General features: G+C 44.9%; 1 protein-coding gene across 1 annotated transcript; it reads right to left on the bottom strand.

Annotated features, from left to right (window-relative positions):
- Positions 1-2753: 2753 nt before the first annotated feature.
- Crym (crystallin mu) lies at positions 2754-18483 on the bottom strand. The gene is made up of 8 exons (XM_021167878.2): positions 18193-18483; positions 17504-17654; positions 15717-15779; positions 14111-14212; positions 11687-11870; positions 6768-6889; positions 6057-6141; positions 2754-3073 (listed from the first exon to the last, which is right to left on the bottom strand). The coding sequence occupies exons 1-8, from the start codon at positions 18360-18362 to the stop codon at positions 3009-3011; spliced, it is 942 nt and encodes a 313-aa protein (XP_021023537.1). The 5' UTR covers positions 18363-18483; the 3' UTR covers positions 2754-3008.

The following is an 18483-nucleotide window of genomic DNA, read 5'->3' on the forward strand; positions in this document are numbered from 1 at the left end:
CTCTGTCTGCAGTGTTCTGTTATGGAGGCCTAGGCTGACAAGCTTGGTGTGTAGACAAGAGGATAGTGAAGAGAGCAAGGAGGATTCAGAAAAACAATGCCTGTTCCATCTCACAAGTTCTCTAAGCGTTAAGTGTCTTCTGAGGTGCAAAACAGGAGGGAAAAGGTATAGTTTTAGGAAGGTTGATGGTGAAAGTATATTTTGTACATCCATGTTTGCTATGCAGAACCTCACTTCGTTAGTGTGTAGCCACAGGACTGCTGCCTGGACAAGTGCTTGTTATAGTCTAGATCTTAGATGTGACCCAAAGACCCATATGCTAATGCCTTGGTCATCTGCCTGTGGAGCTATTGGGAGGAGGAGGAGGAGGAGGAGGACATCTATCCACCAGGAAGAGCTTATTAGAAGGACGTTAGGTCATCAAAGCATGCCCTTGAAGAGGTTATTGGAATTCCAAATGCCCCTTTCTTTGCTTTCCAGGCAACTTGAACAGGTTTCCTCTGCCACATGCTTCTAATGAATCACCTTACCACAGGTCCCAAAGCACTAAGACCATGGTCATGGAGTGAGTGACAAGTTAAAACAAACCTATCTTTCTTAATTATGAACACGTTTATTCCCCTTAGATAGGCACCGATGACAGAACAAAGGAACAACTCTACCCAAGTTGAGCTCAAAACCTGAAGGTTTTGGAGTATGGGCAATTCAAAGGTAACTGTATTAGCACAAATGGTGCCTCCTGGGGGCTCCCTGCCTAAGCTGCTCTTTGCTGCTTTCACGATGCTTGGAGGGGGGCTTGTGAATCTCTTAACTTGTATATGCTTCATGAGCCTGGCGAATTCTCTATAGCTTCTGGAGTCTTCTGAGTCTCCTTCCTCTCACCAATGTTTCAATTCAGACGAAAGAGTGACATAATAGTTTCATACACACACACATATATATGTGTGTGTATGTGTAATTGTGTATAATAGTCACACACACATATTCCATTATCCTCTATTGTACCTTTCTCTCCATCTCTTTAAACTTTTCCTTCTCACAGATCCTTTCTGCTTTCCTCTCTCTCTCTCTCTCACACACACACACTCACATGCACACCACACTATCTTAAATCTAGATTTTGCATATGAGAAGAAAATATGGGCTACTAGTCTTTTTGAGTGAGGTATGTATATTTTGCTTAACAGCCTTATGACTCCTGAAAAGTCTTAATTTCATTCTTTACAGTTGAATAAAATTCAGTTATGTAATGCACTACATTTTCTTTTCCCATTCACCGGTTGATGGACTTCAGACTGGTCCTATTTCCTGGTGACTGTGAACAGTGCAGCAATAAATATGGATGTGCAGGTCTGTGTGGTATATTGACTGGGCTATCTGGGCCACATGATAGTTCTGTTTTCAGTTTTTGGAGGGCTGTCAAGCTGGATTCCATAGTTTACTTCCCCACCAGCAATGTATAAAGTCCCTCTTTCTAAAATCTTGCCAGCATTTTTTTTTAATGCTGACAGTTTTTAAATGGCAATCTCAATTGAAACCACCTTCAACCAATAGCTAAGGTTTTTTTTTTGTTGTTGTTGTTGTTGGTGGTGGTTTTTTTGTTTGTTTGTTTTTTGTTTTTTGTTTTTTGTTTTTGTTTTTTATTTTGTAGCCAGACTACTACCAGGTAGAATTTACCATTACCTACCAAGTAGAATTTATCATTGACTGTGTGGCTGTGTATATAATATTAGAACCATTATTTTAGCCCAGCTGATTTCTCATGTACATCTTAAGTTACTTTAAGCGGCTCATTCAGGGTACAGATGCTCACATGCTCAAACTCACTCATTCCTCTCCAGTGAATGGATTCAAGAGCATATGGGTTCTTGGATATGTTACATTAGGGGATTCTTGCTTATAAATACTGTGTTTGGTTGTGGAATAAACTGAAGTTGTGCTTGTCCTCAATACTGTGCATAGAAGCAGTTGTCATAGGAAGGCACTCACAGGTTTTGTGACCCAAGCCTGCCTCTGTCCCACATCCTCACTGTGAAGGATCCTCTCTAGTTCTCTAGAAACTGAGATACTGTCCCCACACCCTACCCCAACTTACATAGTGAGGGGAGGCTGGATGGGGAGGCATGGCCCTACATGTGGGGACTCCTGATGCTTTTGTAAGATCCATTGGTCATGAGATATGTTCTCCTTGTAGAGTCTTTTGATATCAATTCGCTTAGACTCAAGTGACCCACACATGAGTAGTTTCTACTACTCATGACCAAAGGAGCCCCTTTATCTGTACTTCTTCAACTATTTAAAATACACACAGGAAGCTACGTTACATGTGATTGGATGTACATGAAAGTTCTTGAAGAGGCAAATCTGTAGCAGTAGAAACTGCTGGGAAGAAGATGGTGACACTGTTGGGAATCAGGTTTCTGCAGGGCATGGAATCATTCTGGACTTGGTTGTATAAATATCACCGAAACCCACTGAATTGTAATGCCTTAAAGTCATGAGCTGTGCCAGGGATGTAGCTTAGAGAAATTTTGTTTGCCCAGCATGTGTGAAGCTCTGGGTTTGATCTGATGTGTAGCATGGCTACACACACACACACACACACAGAGGCAGGGGGGATGGAGGGAGAATAAAAATGGTTTCATGGTGAGTTCTACTCAATTTAAACAGAGAAAATTTTACTCCACTCCTCTAGAGATTGAGTGGGCATTTGATACCTTTATTTCCTTCCCATAGAAAGTTGTCAAAGGACACACAGAAGAAGTGGAAATGATTTATTTCAGAGAGATACAAGACTAGTAAGATCAAGGGTGGATAATGTGGCCATCACCCCTTAACAGAAGAAACGGTTACCTGGTTTAGCTATCCAACCACAAACATGAATAGGGACGTCAGTACTTATGAATGACAACCACTACCATTCACTGGGGACTGGGCCTCCTTTGATCTTGACACTTGTGAGACAGTGTTTGAGCTGTGATGGCCAACTCAGGCACAGTTCCTTCAACTCACTTGCCAGATGACCAAGAATCATATACTAACTTGGCTGCAACCAGGTCTTCCACTGCCATCCCTGGAATGGATAGAAATTTGCTTCACTTTTTTTTGTCAGAACGACTTTGCCCTCAAACAACCCTGGCTATCTTCTGATGCCCTGTGTGCATGCTAAGGTCCATAGTGATAACCACAAATGCTTGCCCAGACTCAGCAATAGAAAGGGCTGGTCAACAAGAGGAGTATGGTACTAAGCAAGACATTTCCACATTTTCTAACCTCTAAGGTCGAGTTCAGAGGTCAGCAACATTTCACTTGAGGCTCAGTAAATAGTTTAAGCTCCATACATCATATTGTCTCTATCACATGGCCCAGTTCTGCCTTTATAGTAGGAAAGTAGCTACAGTCACAGGGAAAGCAAATGAGACTGTATTTTGGTAAGATCTTACTCATGGACACTACACATTGAATTCATCACTCTCTCTACCCCTTCCCCAAGCGCAGAGACCAATGTTTCTATTAGTTATCTTCCTCTTCCACGGCTCAATTGTTCATTTTACTTGGGTTTTTTGTTTGTGTTTTGTTTTGTTTTGTTTTGTTTTGTTTTGTTTTGTTTTGTTCTGAGTCAGGGTCTTGTGCTAAGGTTGCTGGTTTGGCTACACTTAACCAGTGAGCCCCAGGGATCCCCATGTTTCTGCCTCCATAACACCAGAATTACAGGCCCAGCCATGTGCTGCCACACCTGGTACTTTATACAGGTCCTGGGGGATCCACATTCAGATCTTCCTGCTTATGTGACAAGCATTTTCCCAACTAAGCTGCCTCCCTGCCCAGTCTTTCCCGTCATTCTTGTGGGTCCTGAGAGCAATTCTTTATTTGTCCATCCCAATCATTTAAAACTATGGACACTCTTTGCAGCTCTTGGCTCATACAACTGCAGGTAGTTGGCAGGATTGGACCCATTGGCCTAGATTTTGCTGAGCCTGGACCTTCACAAATCCTGTCTCTTTAGCTTTGCCCATTTGTCTTCGAAATGTTGAATATCCCTAATCCAAAATTTGTAATCTGAAACATTACATAGTCTGAAACTCTTTAAGATAATGTTGAAATTCTTTTTTTTTCCAGTTTGTGATCAGCTTTTCATACTGGGCAGAGGGCAGGGGGCTTAGTCAATCCAACAATCTACAAGCATTCTCTACAGTTCAAAAAGGATCCAACACGTGTGAGTACAAGTATTTCAGATAAGATGTGTTCAATCTGTAATTTTAAGACACAGGCCTTAATCTTTGTACCCAATATTCTGTGAGAGGCTCAGCATATATCAGCTAGAAGAGAGAGTGTGTCAGTAAACCAGTCACCCGAAGTGGGAGCACAAAATTTGTCAAATAAGTAGATTCCTACAGTATTTGTCTCCTTAATGAGGCCAGCTAACCTTCCAGACTCAACCGGATCGATGTTGTTGGACCAGGTACTAGATGAAATTTACTACCTTTGTTGGTCTTTTAGTGCACAAAAAAATTAAGACAAAAACAACAACAACAAAAAAAACCTTAACTACCAGTCAAGGCCTGGATCTAACTGATGGTAAAGAACTGGGTAACCAGAGCACACTTTCTATTACATGCTAAGATCATGCATGTTAATATCATACATGCCTACAATATGATCAAATCCATTCCCTCTTTCCTTGCTTCCAATTCCTTCCCATCTCTACATCCTCATTCTCTGCCAACTTTCTCCTCCTCCTCTTCCTCCTCCTCCTTTTGAAAATAAGTCCCCTTGGTGATACTTGTATGTGCATGGCATTCTCTCAAGGTCTCAAGGGCCACATTCCTGAAGAAAACTGACTTTTCAAGCCCCAATCTGCCATCAATTGCCAGCAGCTTCTAAGCTAGGGAGTAGGATGTAATAAGTGCTATTCCCCCATTCACATCCAACTTTCGGTTGACTTGCTCTTGTGCAGGCCTTGTGCATGGGGTCCAGGCACTGGGATTTCATGCATGCAGCAGTCCTCTCACAGCCAGCAAATGCTGTTTCACTGTAGTGGCCACACTGCCCACCAGAACACTCCTTGTTTGGTTTGTCATTTGTTTTTTGCTTTGTTGTATTTTGAGACAGGGTCTCTCTATTTAATCCTGGCTGCACTGGAACTTGCTATGAAGATCAGACTAGCCTTGAACTCACAGAGAGCTGCCTCTGCCATTTTAGTGTTGGGATTAAAGGTGTGTGCCACCATATCCAGCCATCTGGAGTACTTTTAAAACTGTGGCAGATATTAAAAATGTTTCTGCTGCTCAGTATGCAGAAGTATGGAAAATCCTGGTAATATCCACTTAGTAACCATTAATAATGAAAAAACATTAAATGGAATAGTTGCCTACCACTTTGGTTCCCATCTATATCTGCTTCTTTAAGCACGGCAGAATGGAAGAGTTAATCCAAGGGGCAGACCACCCACTGGGCGTCCACTCCTGATCAAGTTTCTACCCATCTCAGTCGATGCAGTTTGGACTCCTCATGGTTGCCTGTTATTAAACATTAAGTGGGAGGTAGGGATGGGGAAATGGAAAGGTCTCAGACTGTAACTCCCTGTCTCAATCTCCTTTAAGGTAGTCGTCTCTGTCATTTCCCTTTAGCTGTTTTAAGTTTTTTCCCTGCTCTCTTCCTCTAATGGATATTGACTTCTGAATTCATTTATGTCTAACCAAGTGATTTAGTACAACATTGGCTGTACACAATTTCTGCCCCCTTGTGTATAACACTGGACTGCCACAAGAACTCAAGGTGACAGGTGGCGAAGAAACCGTGGCTCTGAGCCATCAGGTCACTTGCCTAAGGTCACATATCCAGTGCATGATATAGGAAGAATGTAATCCAGAACAGTCTAACTCCAGAGTTCATGGGCTTAGCTACTCCACCCAAACATGTAAATGATTGACCCAAATGATGGACTCTGTAATGACCCAGCCGCAGAGCCTGGTAACCCATTCATTTCTCCTTTCCCCTGCCATACATATGCTTTGGTTGGATTTGTGGCCCAGGGAACAATTCATGAGTCTTACCCAAAGATTTGAACACTGTGGTCTTCTCACAGTGTGCAGGCTTCGCTCCTGAAATCACTTCTCCAAGCTCAGCAAAGATGTCAGCCTGTGAAACAAATGCATGCTAAGTAGTGCTGAAACCATCATGCCATGCAGGGCTGGCTTCTGAAGCCAGTATAGGACACCCCTGAACAGGAGAGAATAAAAATGATTAAAAAAAAACCCACGTGTAGATATTAAGAAGAAGATGCCCTCTGGTAACCCTTGGGGTCAGCACCAGTGTTTTGACACCATAAACACAGAGATCTTTGTGTCTGGGTGGCTTTCTGCCAGGTCCCTGTCTGTGAAGAAATTGGTATGCTATTATCTGACCATGCATTTTGGCAGTTTCTGCTTGCTTTCATAACCTGATTATAAGTGGGAATAGGCAACCAAGGGATACATAGTCTTCTTAAGGTTTCCAGGTTGCAATAGACTTCCCATCTTACTGCTTTATAGCACAGCAAACCAGAAAAAAAAAAGTTAGTTCTCTCTCCAGGCAGAAGGACAGGAAGACACATGTCATAGCCATATGGCTCTGTTTTTCTGGAATGGGATTTAAAATGCTGCAAGATGTTTGGGAATGTCTTCCTTACTGGGTAGTGAGGTGACCAAGGTCCAGAGGGGAAGGCAGTGAAACCCTGGGAACCAAGCCAGGGCCAGCCAGTGGTTCCGCTGTTGAGAGAGGCTCACCCCTGACAACAGAACATCTCCTGACTCCTTCAGGGCAGCCTCCCGGGAGTCCACATACAGCACCGCTTGCCTCATGAGCTCGTCATCCAGTTCTCGCCAATCAGGCCTGCTGGCTCCAACAGCTATGAGATAACAAAATAGATAGACTCTGAGGCTGGGGAATTTCCAGGGCACATTACAGAAAGAGTTGAGCAGGGGGCCAGGAGGGATATCTAGACTCAAATGACTCTCATCTTCTAGACCACGCTCTTCCCAATAAGTAAGATAGAATACTTTTTAAAGATAACACCTACCATTTTCCCTTTTAAAAAACAAAACAAAACAAAAAACCAAAACGTATTTGTATGTGTGTGTGCAGGTGTATGTGTGCACATAGATGTGCACATATGTGCAGGTGCATCTGGAGGTCAGAGGTTAAAGGAGACATTCCTCAAGATGGCTGTCTACTTTGTTTTGTGAGACAGAGCCCTTCTCTGGGGCACATGGCTTTCTGCTCAGGCTCAGCTGGTTGGCAAGTTGGTCCACTTCTACCTTCCCAGCCTTGAGATTACAGATGCACACCTCCATGTCTGGGGATTAAACTCAGGTTCTGATGCTCACACGGTGAGCATTTTAAAGACGACTAAGCCATCACCTAAACTGGCAAGCATTTTATAGACTAAGCCATCACCTAAGCTCTTCTGTTCTACTTCACCCCCTCCTAAATTCTTGTAAGTTCTTACGGTCACCTAGCAGCACTCATTTTTAAAAACCATTTAAGTGTGTGTGTGTGTGTGTGTGGTGTGTGTGTGTGTGTGTGTGTGTGTATGTGTGTGTGTGAGGTATAGGTATGTGGGTGTAAATGTGGGTGCTTGGGGAGGCCAGAGGTGTCAGATGCTCCTTAACTGGAATTACAGGGAGCTGTGGGCCACCCAACATGATTGGAAGGAGCAGAGCTTGGGTCCTCTGCAAGAGCAGTACACAGTCTTAACCACTGAGCCCTGTCTCCAGCCCAGCATTCACTTATAAGGTAAGCACTCTCTGAATCGTATTTTCTATACATGCTGTTTCTGGACTTCAATACTCTTCAGTGTCTAATTACGTTCACAGATGCATACGTTGAAGCTGTGATGAGATCAGGGCCTACTCAGTGCATCAGTGAATCTGGGGCTGAGAACCCCAGGTTTTCACCCATGCTGGCAGTGACAGCTAATGGCAGAAACCACACAAAGGAGCACCCCCTGCTCCTTATCCTCTTGCCTTGCTCCTCAGTCATTGCCTGCCTCGCCTGAAACCATTTTCTCTTATCTTGACAAAGAGCCCAGTGTTAAGGCTGGGAGGGCTGTAACTGGCTCAGTGGCACAGGATCTGCCCTGCATAATGGAGCCCCTAAACTCAATCCCAATACTTCCAGGGGTGGTGGTAGAGAAAAAGGAAACCTGGCCTTGAGATTGCCTTGACACCTTGAAACTGAAGATGGGAAGAGGGCCTAGCGGGGGAAGCACAGGTCACGCAAACGTGACCACCTGAATCTCCAGAGTCTGCAGAAAGCCAAATGTCATAACACAAGTCAGGACCAGGAGAATCCCTGGGACCTCAAGGGCCAGTGAGCCTGGAGAACACACAGGTGAACGATAAGAAATGCTGTCCCGACAAAGTGGGAGCCAGAACCGACAGCTGAGTTTGTCCTCTGACTTCCATGTGTATGGTGGCATGCATGTGCGTGCACACACTTTTTTTTTTTTTTTAAAAAAGATCAGGAAGAGTCGGATAAGGAGGATGAAAGGGAGGATTGGGATGGGGGGGCGCGGAAGCCAAACACCCCACAAAACATAAACTGATTATTAGGCCTTGACCTTTCCTCTTTGCAATGAATCAAATGTATCATGCCTTCTGCTCCAAGGACATAGGATGGCGCACAGGCTGTAACCAAATGCCTGCAGAGGCAGGAAGACATGACCAGGAACGAAGCCAACAGACAGACTGGGAATGTTGCACAGAAGAGAGTGTGTACTTCTCCAGGGGACAGGCATTATCCAGCTCTAGCTAATGGCTACTACCTATGAGTGTATGCATAGGCACTGTTTCCCACTGCCCTCCATCCCTACTGTTTATGAAGAGGAGCAGGAAATCTGTTTGCATACGTTATTCCTTGATTTCTCCGTGGTCCAAACAAAGCAGTCTGCTGGCTGGAGCCAGCCCCAGGGTAGCTAGCTAGTCTTTGAAAATATTTTAAAGTTTTCTCCAAATACAAGGCATCATTTATATGTCCCTTCTTAGGTTCTCTTTCCTGTTGTTCTGAGCTCTGGTTTCCAGAGAGCAGTGTAACAATGCTCACCTTGAAGGCTGTTGGGGTAGGGGTGGGGGAGGAGTCTATAGAACAAACATACTCACTAATGGAGCTTGTAAATAAATCATAAGCTGGGAGGAAAAAGCCTCTGGTTTCCAGGGCTACCCCTCCCCACCCAAATTTCTATACACAGCCTCTGCCTAGCACAGGATGAGTTCTCAAGGGGCTGTGCAAGGCCACTCAGGCAGGCAGATGCAAGTGGACCAAACAGCAAGTCAGCAAGCTGACCCAGATCAGAGCTTGGCCTTGCTTCAGTGGAGCTAGAAACAGTGAAGGTCTTGAAAGACTCACTGTTGGGATGAATGAGATGTCAGGACAGGAGTAAGGAAATGTGATGTGTGATGTGTGTGTGTGTGTGTGTGTGTGTGTGTGTGTGTGTACACATGTGTGTGTGGGGGATACGGGGGAGGGTAGAGTCAGGCCTGCTCTTTAAGCAAATAAAACCTGTCCTTGGTGTTTCACTGTTATCACTGGGATATACATCAATGAAGCACAATTTGAGGGTTTTTAAACACATAAAGCAACTTTGTCCTAGGTCAAGGGAATATAAAAAGAAGTATCTTGATGTCATATTAGGCCATCCATATATATATATATATATATATATATATATGAGAGAGAGAGAGAGAGAGAGAGAGAGAGAGAGAGAGAGAGAGAGAGAGAGAGAGAGAGCGCGAGAGCCCTCTACCCTCCAGTTCCCCTGTCCTATACTATATTGAGAGGGGCTGAATCCTGCTACCACATGAACCTGGAAGAGGACCCTTGAGACTAGATGAGACGCTAGCCCAGTAAACATGGCTTTCATCCCTGGGAACTTTGAACAGAGAACCAGTCTAACTTTGAGCAGATTCTCAGTGCCAGCAGGAAAGCCATGCCCTTGGATGCTCGGTTTCCTGTGGCATCCCCCAGCAGCTACAACAATGGCTGGCACGTGGTGTAGATCCAGTGAACATTTATGAATGAACACATAATCTCTTGACTTGACTACTGTTTCTCATCTGCCTGTATGTGCAGGGATTTCAGCTTCTGAGATGATTTCATGTTCTTGTCGTTACAGGGAAGAGCACTATGACTAAATTCAAGCCTCTGCTGTCTGCCAGCCTGGCAGTCAGAAGCCAGACTTCTTTTTGGAGGACAATGTTAAGTACTATTCAAGAGCCCAAGCTCTGAGGGCAGACTACCCCAGTTCAAACCCAACTCTGCCCCCAAGAGTCTCTGACTCCTGAAAGTTACTTAATTTCTTGCCTTGGTTTACACCCCTATAAATAAGGGGTCAAGATAATTATTTCCTATCTTCTAAGGTTATTGGAAGGATTAAGTGACTATATCTAACATATATACATTATACATATAATATATATACATATATTATATGTATATGTACATATATAACACATACATATATCATAATCAAGAGGATTGGAGAGATAGATTAAGCAGTCAAGTGCTTGCTGTTAAATCATACCCAACACCCATGTTGTCATAGTTATATCTCTGACATAGCATATCTCTGACACTGTGGAGTGGCTGGGCAGCGAACAGAAATAGGTGATCCCTGGAGTTCTCTGGCCAGCCAGTCTAGTTAATTAGTGAGTGATGGATTCAGTGAGAGAACTGTCTCAAAAATAAGTTGGAGAGAGTCACTGTGGAAGACATTCAACATCAACACATGCATATATACAAACACTTATGGGTACATATGCATGTGCACACACAAATACACATATAAAATTCAGGACAGCTCCCATTATAGTTAAGTATTTTATACAGTCCATCTTTTGCTATAATCTCTAAGGTTATTTGAAGGTCTTCAGAGGCCCCAGTGCTCTTATGTTTAGAATACTTTCCCATACCACCTCCTATCACACACATCAAAAGCATTCATATGCCACATTAAATCCTTTTTTGTAATGTAATTACTTTTGGAAATTGTTTATACTTTTATATGTTAAAAACACATTATTCGGGCTGGGGTGATGGGTCAGGCCTGTCATGCAAACCTTGGTGGGCACAGGAGGGAAAATGAAAAGTTTAAGGGCCACATGGAGAGACACTGTCTCAAAAAGTCAAACAAACCAAACACAGATGAAGCAGTATTTGTCCATTATGCTTTGAATTTTGTCACATTTAAGAATGAAGTTGTGGCTGACCATTTGTGCAGTGATCCACCCCACAGGACACTCAACAGTGAAATGATCACCAGTTTTACATTTAATTTCCTTTTTACATTTGAGGCACAGTTTTTTAGGACACCCATCCTTCCGTAGCCTTTGGGTTTTGTTGAGACAGGTTCTCTGTAAGTAGCCCAGGCTAGCCTCCAACCCTCCATCTCCCTGCCTACACTTCTTGAGCATAAGCTCATATAGATACCCTTAAAAAGAAGGTGTAGACAGGAGTGGGGATAGATACCTATAATATAAGCACTCAGGAGACTGAGGCAGGAGGATAGCAACTTTAAAGCTAGCTAGGATATATAGTGAGACCCTGACTCAAAAAAAAAAAAAAAAACCTAAAACATGTGAGCATTCTGTAAGAAGGAGAAATGGCCTTTACAAATAGAGCCTGGATCCAGTCTGGGAGCATGACTTACCATTGATGTGAGCCCCCGGCTTCACCCATTCACCAAATAAAATGGGCTCTGTTGCCATGGTGACTGTGATGATGACATCAGCACCCGTCACAGCCTCCTGCACTGATGAACAGACCCGAACATCTCCTTGCACTGTGCTTGCAAACTTCTCAGCATTTTCCCTGGTGCGGTTCCACATTCTTACCTTAGAGTGGGTGACAAGAGGGACACCAGTGTAGTTCTTCCCTGCAGATGCCACACTCACCCACACTGCTCTGTCCATTCAAACAATGGACATTTGATCAAGGACAAAGCATTAACTGAAACAGATATCTGCTCAGACAAATAAAAATGCCTCCCCCACCTTAACAAGGTAAATACTTTCCAGTTTTGGGCTAGGACACAGCCTCAATGGCTTAATGATTACAGAGAAGGTTCTAGAGCCATGCAGGTTTGGCATCAGCCCTTCCTTCACTTTGTATTATTCCTGAAATGATTTTCCCTCATTCAGCCTCAGGTTCCACATCTGTGAAATAGGTAGAGACAATGTGGAACTTAGCCTATGTTTGAAACCCTGTATCAGAGTTGCAGCAGGTACAAGATTCATGAAAAGTCTCTTGTCGTGGAAGAGCTTAATCAATGCAGCATAAGGAAGGATTTAAAAGCAAAATTTTTTTAGGTAAAAGGTGCAGCAGATAAAAAGACCAACTGTGGAAGTCACAACCAGAATCCTGGAAGGTGTTGTGTCAGAGGTGGGCAGGTGCTGGTGGTGTTGAGGGCTGAGCTCTTGTTGGTATTCTGTCTAAACTCTACCCCCACAGAGGCCTGACAACAGCCAGGTATGCTCCTACCCACAATTACCTGGCAACAGCCAGGTAAGCATGGCCCTATAAAAGGGGCTGCTTGGCCCCTGCTCTCTCTCTTATGCTCTTGCCTCTCTCTCTCTCTCTCTCTCTCTCTCTCTCTCTCTCTCTCTCTCTCTCNCCTGCTCTCTCTCTTATGCTCTTGCCTCTCTCTCTCCCTCTCCCTCTCCCTCTCCCTCTCCCTCTCTCTTTCTCTCTCTCTCAAGATTTATTTATTGTTATATGTAAGTACACTGTAGCTGTCTTCATACACACTAGAAGAGGGTGTCAGATCTCATTACAGGTAGCTGTGAGCCATCATATGGTTGCTGGGATTTGAACTCAGGACCTTCGGAAGAGCAGTCAGTGCTCTTAACCACTGAGCCATCTTACCAGCCCTCTTGCCTCTTGCCCCCTTCCTCCCCATTCCCTTCTCCCCTCTCTCCACATGGCCATAGCCAGACTCTACTTCTTTCCTCTCTCCTCTCCGCCTTTCTCTGCCTCTGCTAACCTCTTAACTCCCCTCCCCATGTCCCAAATAAACTCTATTCTATACTAAACTGGTGTGTGTCTGGTCCCTCAGGGGGAAGGAATGCCTCAGCATGGACCTGCCTGGGCACTCCCTTTTCCCCACACCCCACCAGAACATATTCTTACAGTTCATTATCTTTTTATGATCGCTACACTTGTAAGTTTACCAACCAGTTTCAATGTCTGGATTAGAGGCCACCAGCCCTCAATTAAACAAGGCCCAAAGACTCTCTCATCAGAAAATACAGTACGTAGAAAATGAGCTTTACACGTACGCTAAGCAAGCAGGCTAAATGGATCAACATACCCAGGAATAAGTCACTGGCTAGCTGTGTCATCTTTCTGACTGAAAATGGTGCGAATATGATGCCAAATTTACATGATCTAGAACAGTGATATTGGAGAATATGTAGAATATTCAACTGCACACAGCCAACACAGATAAAGCTGCTATAACATGCAGAGGAGAGGAGCTTAGAAACTATTTGTCTGTCTTAGAAAAAAGTAAATGGCTAGTTTTCTTTTCTTTTTTTCCTTCTTCACAGTCTATATTACCCAAGATAGCAGTATTATTTTTATCATAAAAATCCATACTTTCATCAGTTCCACTCCTCACACAGGCATACATTAAAATGAAATATATATATATATATATATATATATATATATATAATTAAACATTTTCAGTGAAGTGAGGGCCACAGAAGGGGAAGGCAGCAAGATGTGCCTGCTGGCACTGGGAGGAGGTGGTGCCTTCTGCTCACCAGGCCTCACCCCCCACCCCATTCCAGATCCATAGCCTTAAATAGGTAGACTTCCAGAGTCTTTTAAGAGAAGCACAGGGAGGGGCCAGAAGCACAGCTGATACCCAAAGAGCATCACAGAATCACTTGTGTGGCTGGTGGCATGCCTGGTGTGTCCTGGGAGCCATGAGTCTGCAAACAGGTGATCAGGCCTCACAGTCCTTCTGGGAAATCATAAAGATAAGGATGACCCATGCCAGACTCAGCCCCACTGTTTAGCCTGTACCTAGAGGCCTGCGTCCCATCTCCCTGCTCCCACTGTCACTCACCTCCTTGAAGGAGAACTGCTCTGTGAAGATCTCATAGTGACTGTACGCCTGGACCCCCGCTCCAAGGATGCACAGCACATCACTGCCTGGGGGCTTCAACAACTGAGAGAAACAGGGTGGTGAAGATCAGTGCTTTCGGGTAGCCAGGAGGCTTCACCTACCCTCAAGAGCTGGTGCGCACCATAGAGATGCCACTTTGTTTGTTTCCCCTCTGAAGAGAGAGGCAGGAAGGAACCATCATTGAGCACCTACTGTGTGCTCTCATGATCTCTTTTGGTCTCAGCAAAGAGACTCCCTATGTGATAGATACTCCTGATGTCTATCAGGATGTGTGTGTGTGCATGCATGCATATGGGTGTGTGGTGTGTATGTGAATACATGTGTCTGTGTGCCTGTGAAGGACAGTGGTCAACCTTAGGTGTGGTTCCTCAGGAGCCATCTACCATCTAAACAATCTAAACACTTCATCTGTCATGCCAACCCTCCTTTGGGCCACGGCACTCCTGCTACGCCCAGGAAAACCAGCATCCCAATCCCCTGTCTGACTTAAAATAATAAAAGAAAAATTCCAATCATTCCCACAGAGCTCCATTTTCCTCTACTTTGTCTTTTGATATATGGTCTCATCATGTAAGTCCAGGCTGACCTATAACTCGGGGCAATCCTCCTGCCTCAGCCTCAAGTGCTGGGATTACAGGTGTGTACCATCATCCCAGCTGAATACCCCACTCTAAACTCCCTTGCCTTGGCTATACCCTCTACAACTCCCCCATCTTTCTCGTGGGGTGCCTCCACCCTGCTGAGCACATCCCCAGCACTGCTTGCTTGACCTTCGGCTTCATGGTCCTCCAGTGTCCACTCACTGACCTCCGTCTGCTCTCCAATGCCAGGGAGGCCATTTCTGAATCAACTGCAATGTCACCTCTTTAGTCAGAAGTAGCGGTATTGTCCCTGTGGACCTCGCTATGCGGGACACTGAAGCAAGTGAACCATTTGAAACCAAATATTCCAGTCCAAACTGGGCAACATAGTGAGACCCCATTAAAAAGAAGTCACTTCCATTCCCATAGATTACATTTTGCTCCATTTCATCTTTCTAACATACAATGTGGGTTTTGAAGGGTGTTATTTTTTTTCAGCAAACTGTAAACATACAATTATTTACTAATTAATAAAAATTTATAAAATAATGTGTAGTAACACTTATGAATACTTGGTATATAATACATTAAAGAGCTATTTAATTTTTTAAAAAGTCAAACTACATTTTATGTTTAATTATTGTGTATTTGTGTAGATGTTCATGTACACATGTGTGTATGTATGCAGGCCAGATGTTGATATCTGGTGTCCTCTCTATCACTTTTCACTCTTTTTTTTAAATTTATTTATTTATTTATTTATTTATTTATTTATTTATTTATTTTTGAGGCAGGATGATTGGGAATTGTACATATGAGATACTTGGAATTATGTGGCACATATTCAGTAATTTTGTGAATTACTGTGCTCATTCAGTAATTCATATTTGGTATGTGGAGTTCCAGCTATGCGCAAAGGCAGACCAAGATAAGTTCTGCACTCTTCCCGAATCCTCCAGTCTTACCTTTGTGGCGATGGCAGACACTGCTGCTGTTCTCTTTGCAGTTATGACATTTCCATCCATGACCTTGGAAGGAGGAGAGAGAGTAAGGAAGGCGCCCTTCAGGACCGGAACTCAGAAAGGCAGGTCGATAGGCACTACAGTAAATGCAGGGCTTAGGGTCACACTCAGATCTAATTCCTCACTCACAAGCTACCTGGCTTTGAGCACTAATAGCTGTGCCCCAGATTCTTCAACCTGTAAAAGTGAAGAAGATGCCAACAGTGCAGAGGGTACTGAGAGCATTAAATACAGTTACATAAGGGGAGCCAGTGTGTACAGTACGCACTCAAGCATCACCTGTTTTGTTTTCATGCCCTGGGACTCTCAGATCTCCAAGCTGAGGTGAGCTTTAGGGATATGAACATCACTTTCCATCTCAAGAGCTTTGGAAAGACATTGTCCCCAGATGCCACCTTGAGAGTGACTCAGGCTGACTCTCTGGCTTGGGGTATGTCGTTCAGTGGTCTTCGAACTTATATGGGCACAAGGAAAACCAAGAAAATGGAATCCCTAGGTAGGAATTAAATTATCCTTGGTTTCCAAGGCTCCTAGGAGGTTCTGATGTGTAGGGAGGATTTTGTCAACCCCTTTACTCATCTCGGCTGGGACTCAAAAGGCGAGTGTTATCATAATTCCAATTTTACAGGGGAGAAGCTGAGTCCTGTAGCAACAGAGCACTCAGCAAAGTCCCAGAGCCCCACCATCTAGTATGAAAGGCCGATGCTCAAGAAGCAAGGCTGGACATCAAACCTCTTCAGTCTAAGCCAACGGTGTATCCAGTCTAAGACTAATGGTTGTAGGCAGCACAGCTGTTACTGCTGTTGGATGAGCAATGGGTAAGAAGAGCTAGATACTCATCCCTAGTGGGGTAATGGACAGCTGGACTTCTTAGGGAATTCAGACATCCAGAGGAGAGGGAAAGGGGGAAAGAGGGTAGGAGCCTGAGAGTCAGCTTGAAGGACTCTTGGAGCTAAGAGTATCAACACCACTGTCAATCAAGTGAACCTAGGAGCGATCTCACTTACCGGCTGTGTGACCTCAAACCAAGGGTCTCACCTAAGCCTCAGAGATCTCAACAAAACTTAACAGGAAATGGCCCAGTTCATATTCAGCACTTGACAGGCTGAGGCAGGAGGATTTCATGTGTGTGTGGCCTGGGACACATAGCAAGCAAGCAAGCAAACAAACAGATAAGGCAGTAGAACTTAGTCTTAGTCCAGCCTTGCTTCTTATTAGGGGGTTCAGCTGAGCACAGTTGTTGCATCCCTGAAGTGGGATAACAATATCATGTTGCTCCTGGGTAGTTTTAATTGTACAGGTAATGTGCTTAGAGTTCCACGTCTCCCCAATTGCTCAGTAAATGTGAGTTACTGCTCCTTTTATACCTTGCTAGATGATAAAGATAGATGTCAGGAAGACACCCACAGGTTACTGTGTCTTTTCCTCCATACAGGGAGGGCGTCAATGAATAAACGTCTCTTCAGCTACTGCTTTAGTTCAAGCTGCACACTTGGTGTATCTGAGTGTGTTACAAGACCATAAGCATGAACAACAGGATCTTTATTTCTACAGCCACACATTCACCACCGCTATAGGCACAAGCGGCCCTAGAAACAGGTGCTGTCACGGATCACCATTGATGTCTCCTGTCTGGTCGCTTGCAATCATATTTCTTCTCACTAGCTAGGCTTAATTCCAGGGGAGGCTTCCTCTACCCTCTCTGCCCCAGAGGAGAAGAGACTGCTCACCGCCAGCAGGGAGCCATTGCTGGGATCAAAGAGAAGCACTGATGCCTGATGGGAGGGGACCGCTGTGTTGCTGTGGCCCTCATAGAAGGTGACTAACTTGGTGGTGAGCGCATCCTCAGCAGCACTGTAGGCAGGCATGACTCCCAGGAAGCTGAGAGAGAGAGAGAGAGAGAGAGAGAGAGAGAGAGAGAGAGAGAGAGAGAGAGAGAGAGAGAGCTCAATTTCAACTCCTTCCAGTCAATGCTAATTGTTCAATGAAGTCCCATTCATCTTCCCTCCTCCATTAATGCTGTGCTGGCACGCCATTCCATTTGCGCTCATTCCTCTGCCCTTCTGCCCTTCCCTGAGGCTGGACTCACGGTCTGGCTCTGGACCAGAAAGCCATCACACAGCTCGGCCACTTCTTGGCTCTGTAAGCTTCAGCAAATCGCTCTACCTCTCAGCTTTCAACTAACAGAGCAACAGCCCTAGTACTTCCCTTTCCAAGGACAGGGAGTTGAATTACAGCAGGTGGCACCTGAAAAGCGCTTTCTTGGTAGAAGCCCGGTGGGTTAGTGCCCCTTAAGCAGCCGCTGTTATTAGCAGAGATCAAACAAGCCCTTTCCTCCCTTCTCCTATCGCTTTCCTCGGCGTCCCTTCGCGCCTTCTTTTCCCCTTTCTCCCATCCCCTTCTGGTCCCTTACACTCACCCTCGGTGCTTGGCTACAGGCACCACGGTGCGCACCGGCTGCATGACCCCTCCGTCGGGACCTTTGGAGAAGTTGGCCAGTGCGGCCTCCAGGGGCGGGATGAGAAGGCTGGAGCTGCGAAGGTGATCCTGCACCTCCTCTGCGCTCAGGAACGCTGGCGCCCGCTTCATCTCGCTGCCTGCCTTCGAACCCAGGCTGAAACACACTCCACGTTCCAGGAGCTGAGCCCTAAATGAGCGGACCGCCTGAGTAGCAGTGCTGGGCGGGCCTCCTGGGGCGGAGCATCGTCGC

The sequence above is a fragment of the Mus caroli genome, chromosome 7 (assembly GCF_900094665.2).
Source record: "Mus caroli chromosome 7, CAROLI_EIJ_v1.1, whole genome shotgun sequence".
Taxonomy (NCBI): Eukaryota; Metazoa; Chordata; class Mammalia; order Rodentia; family Muridae; genus Mus; species Mus caroli.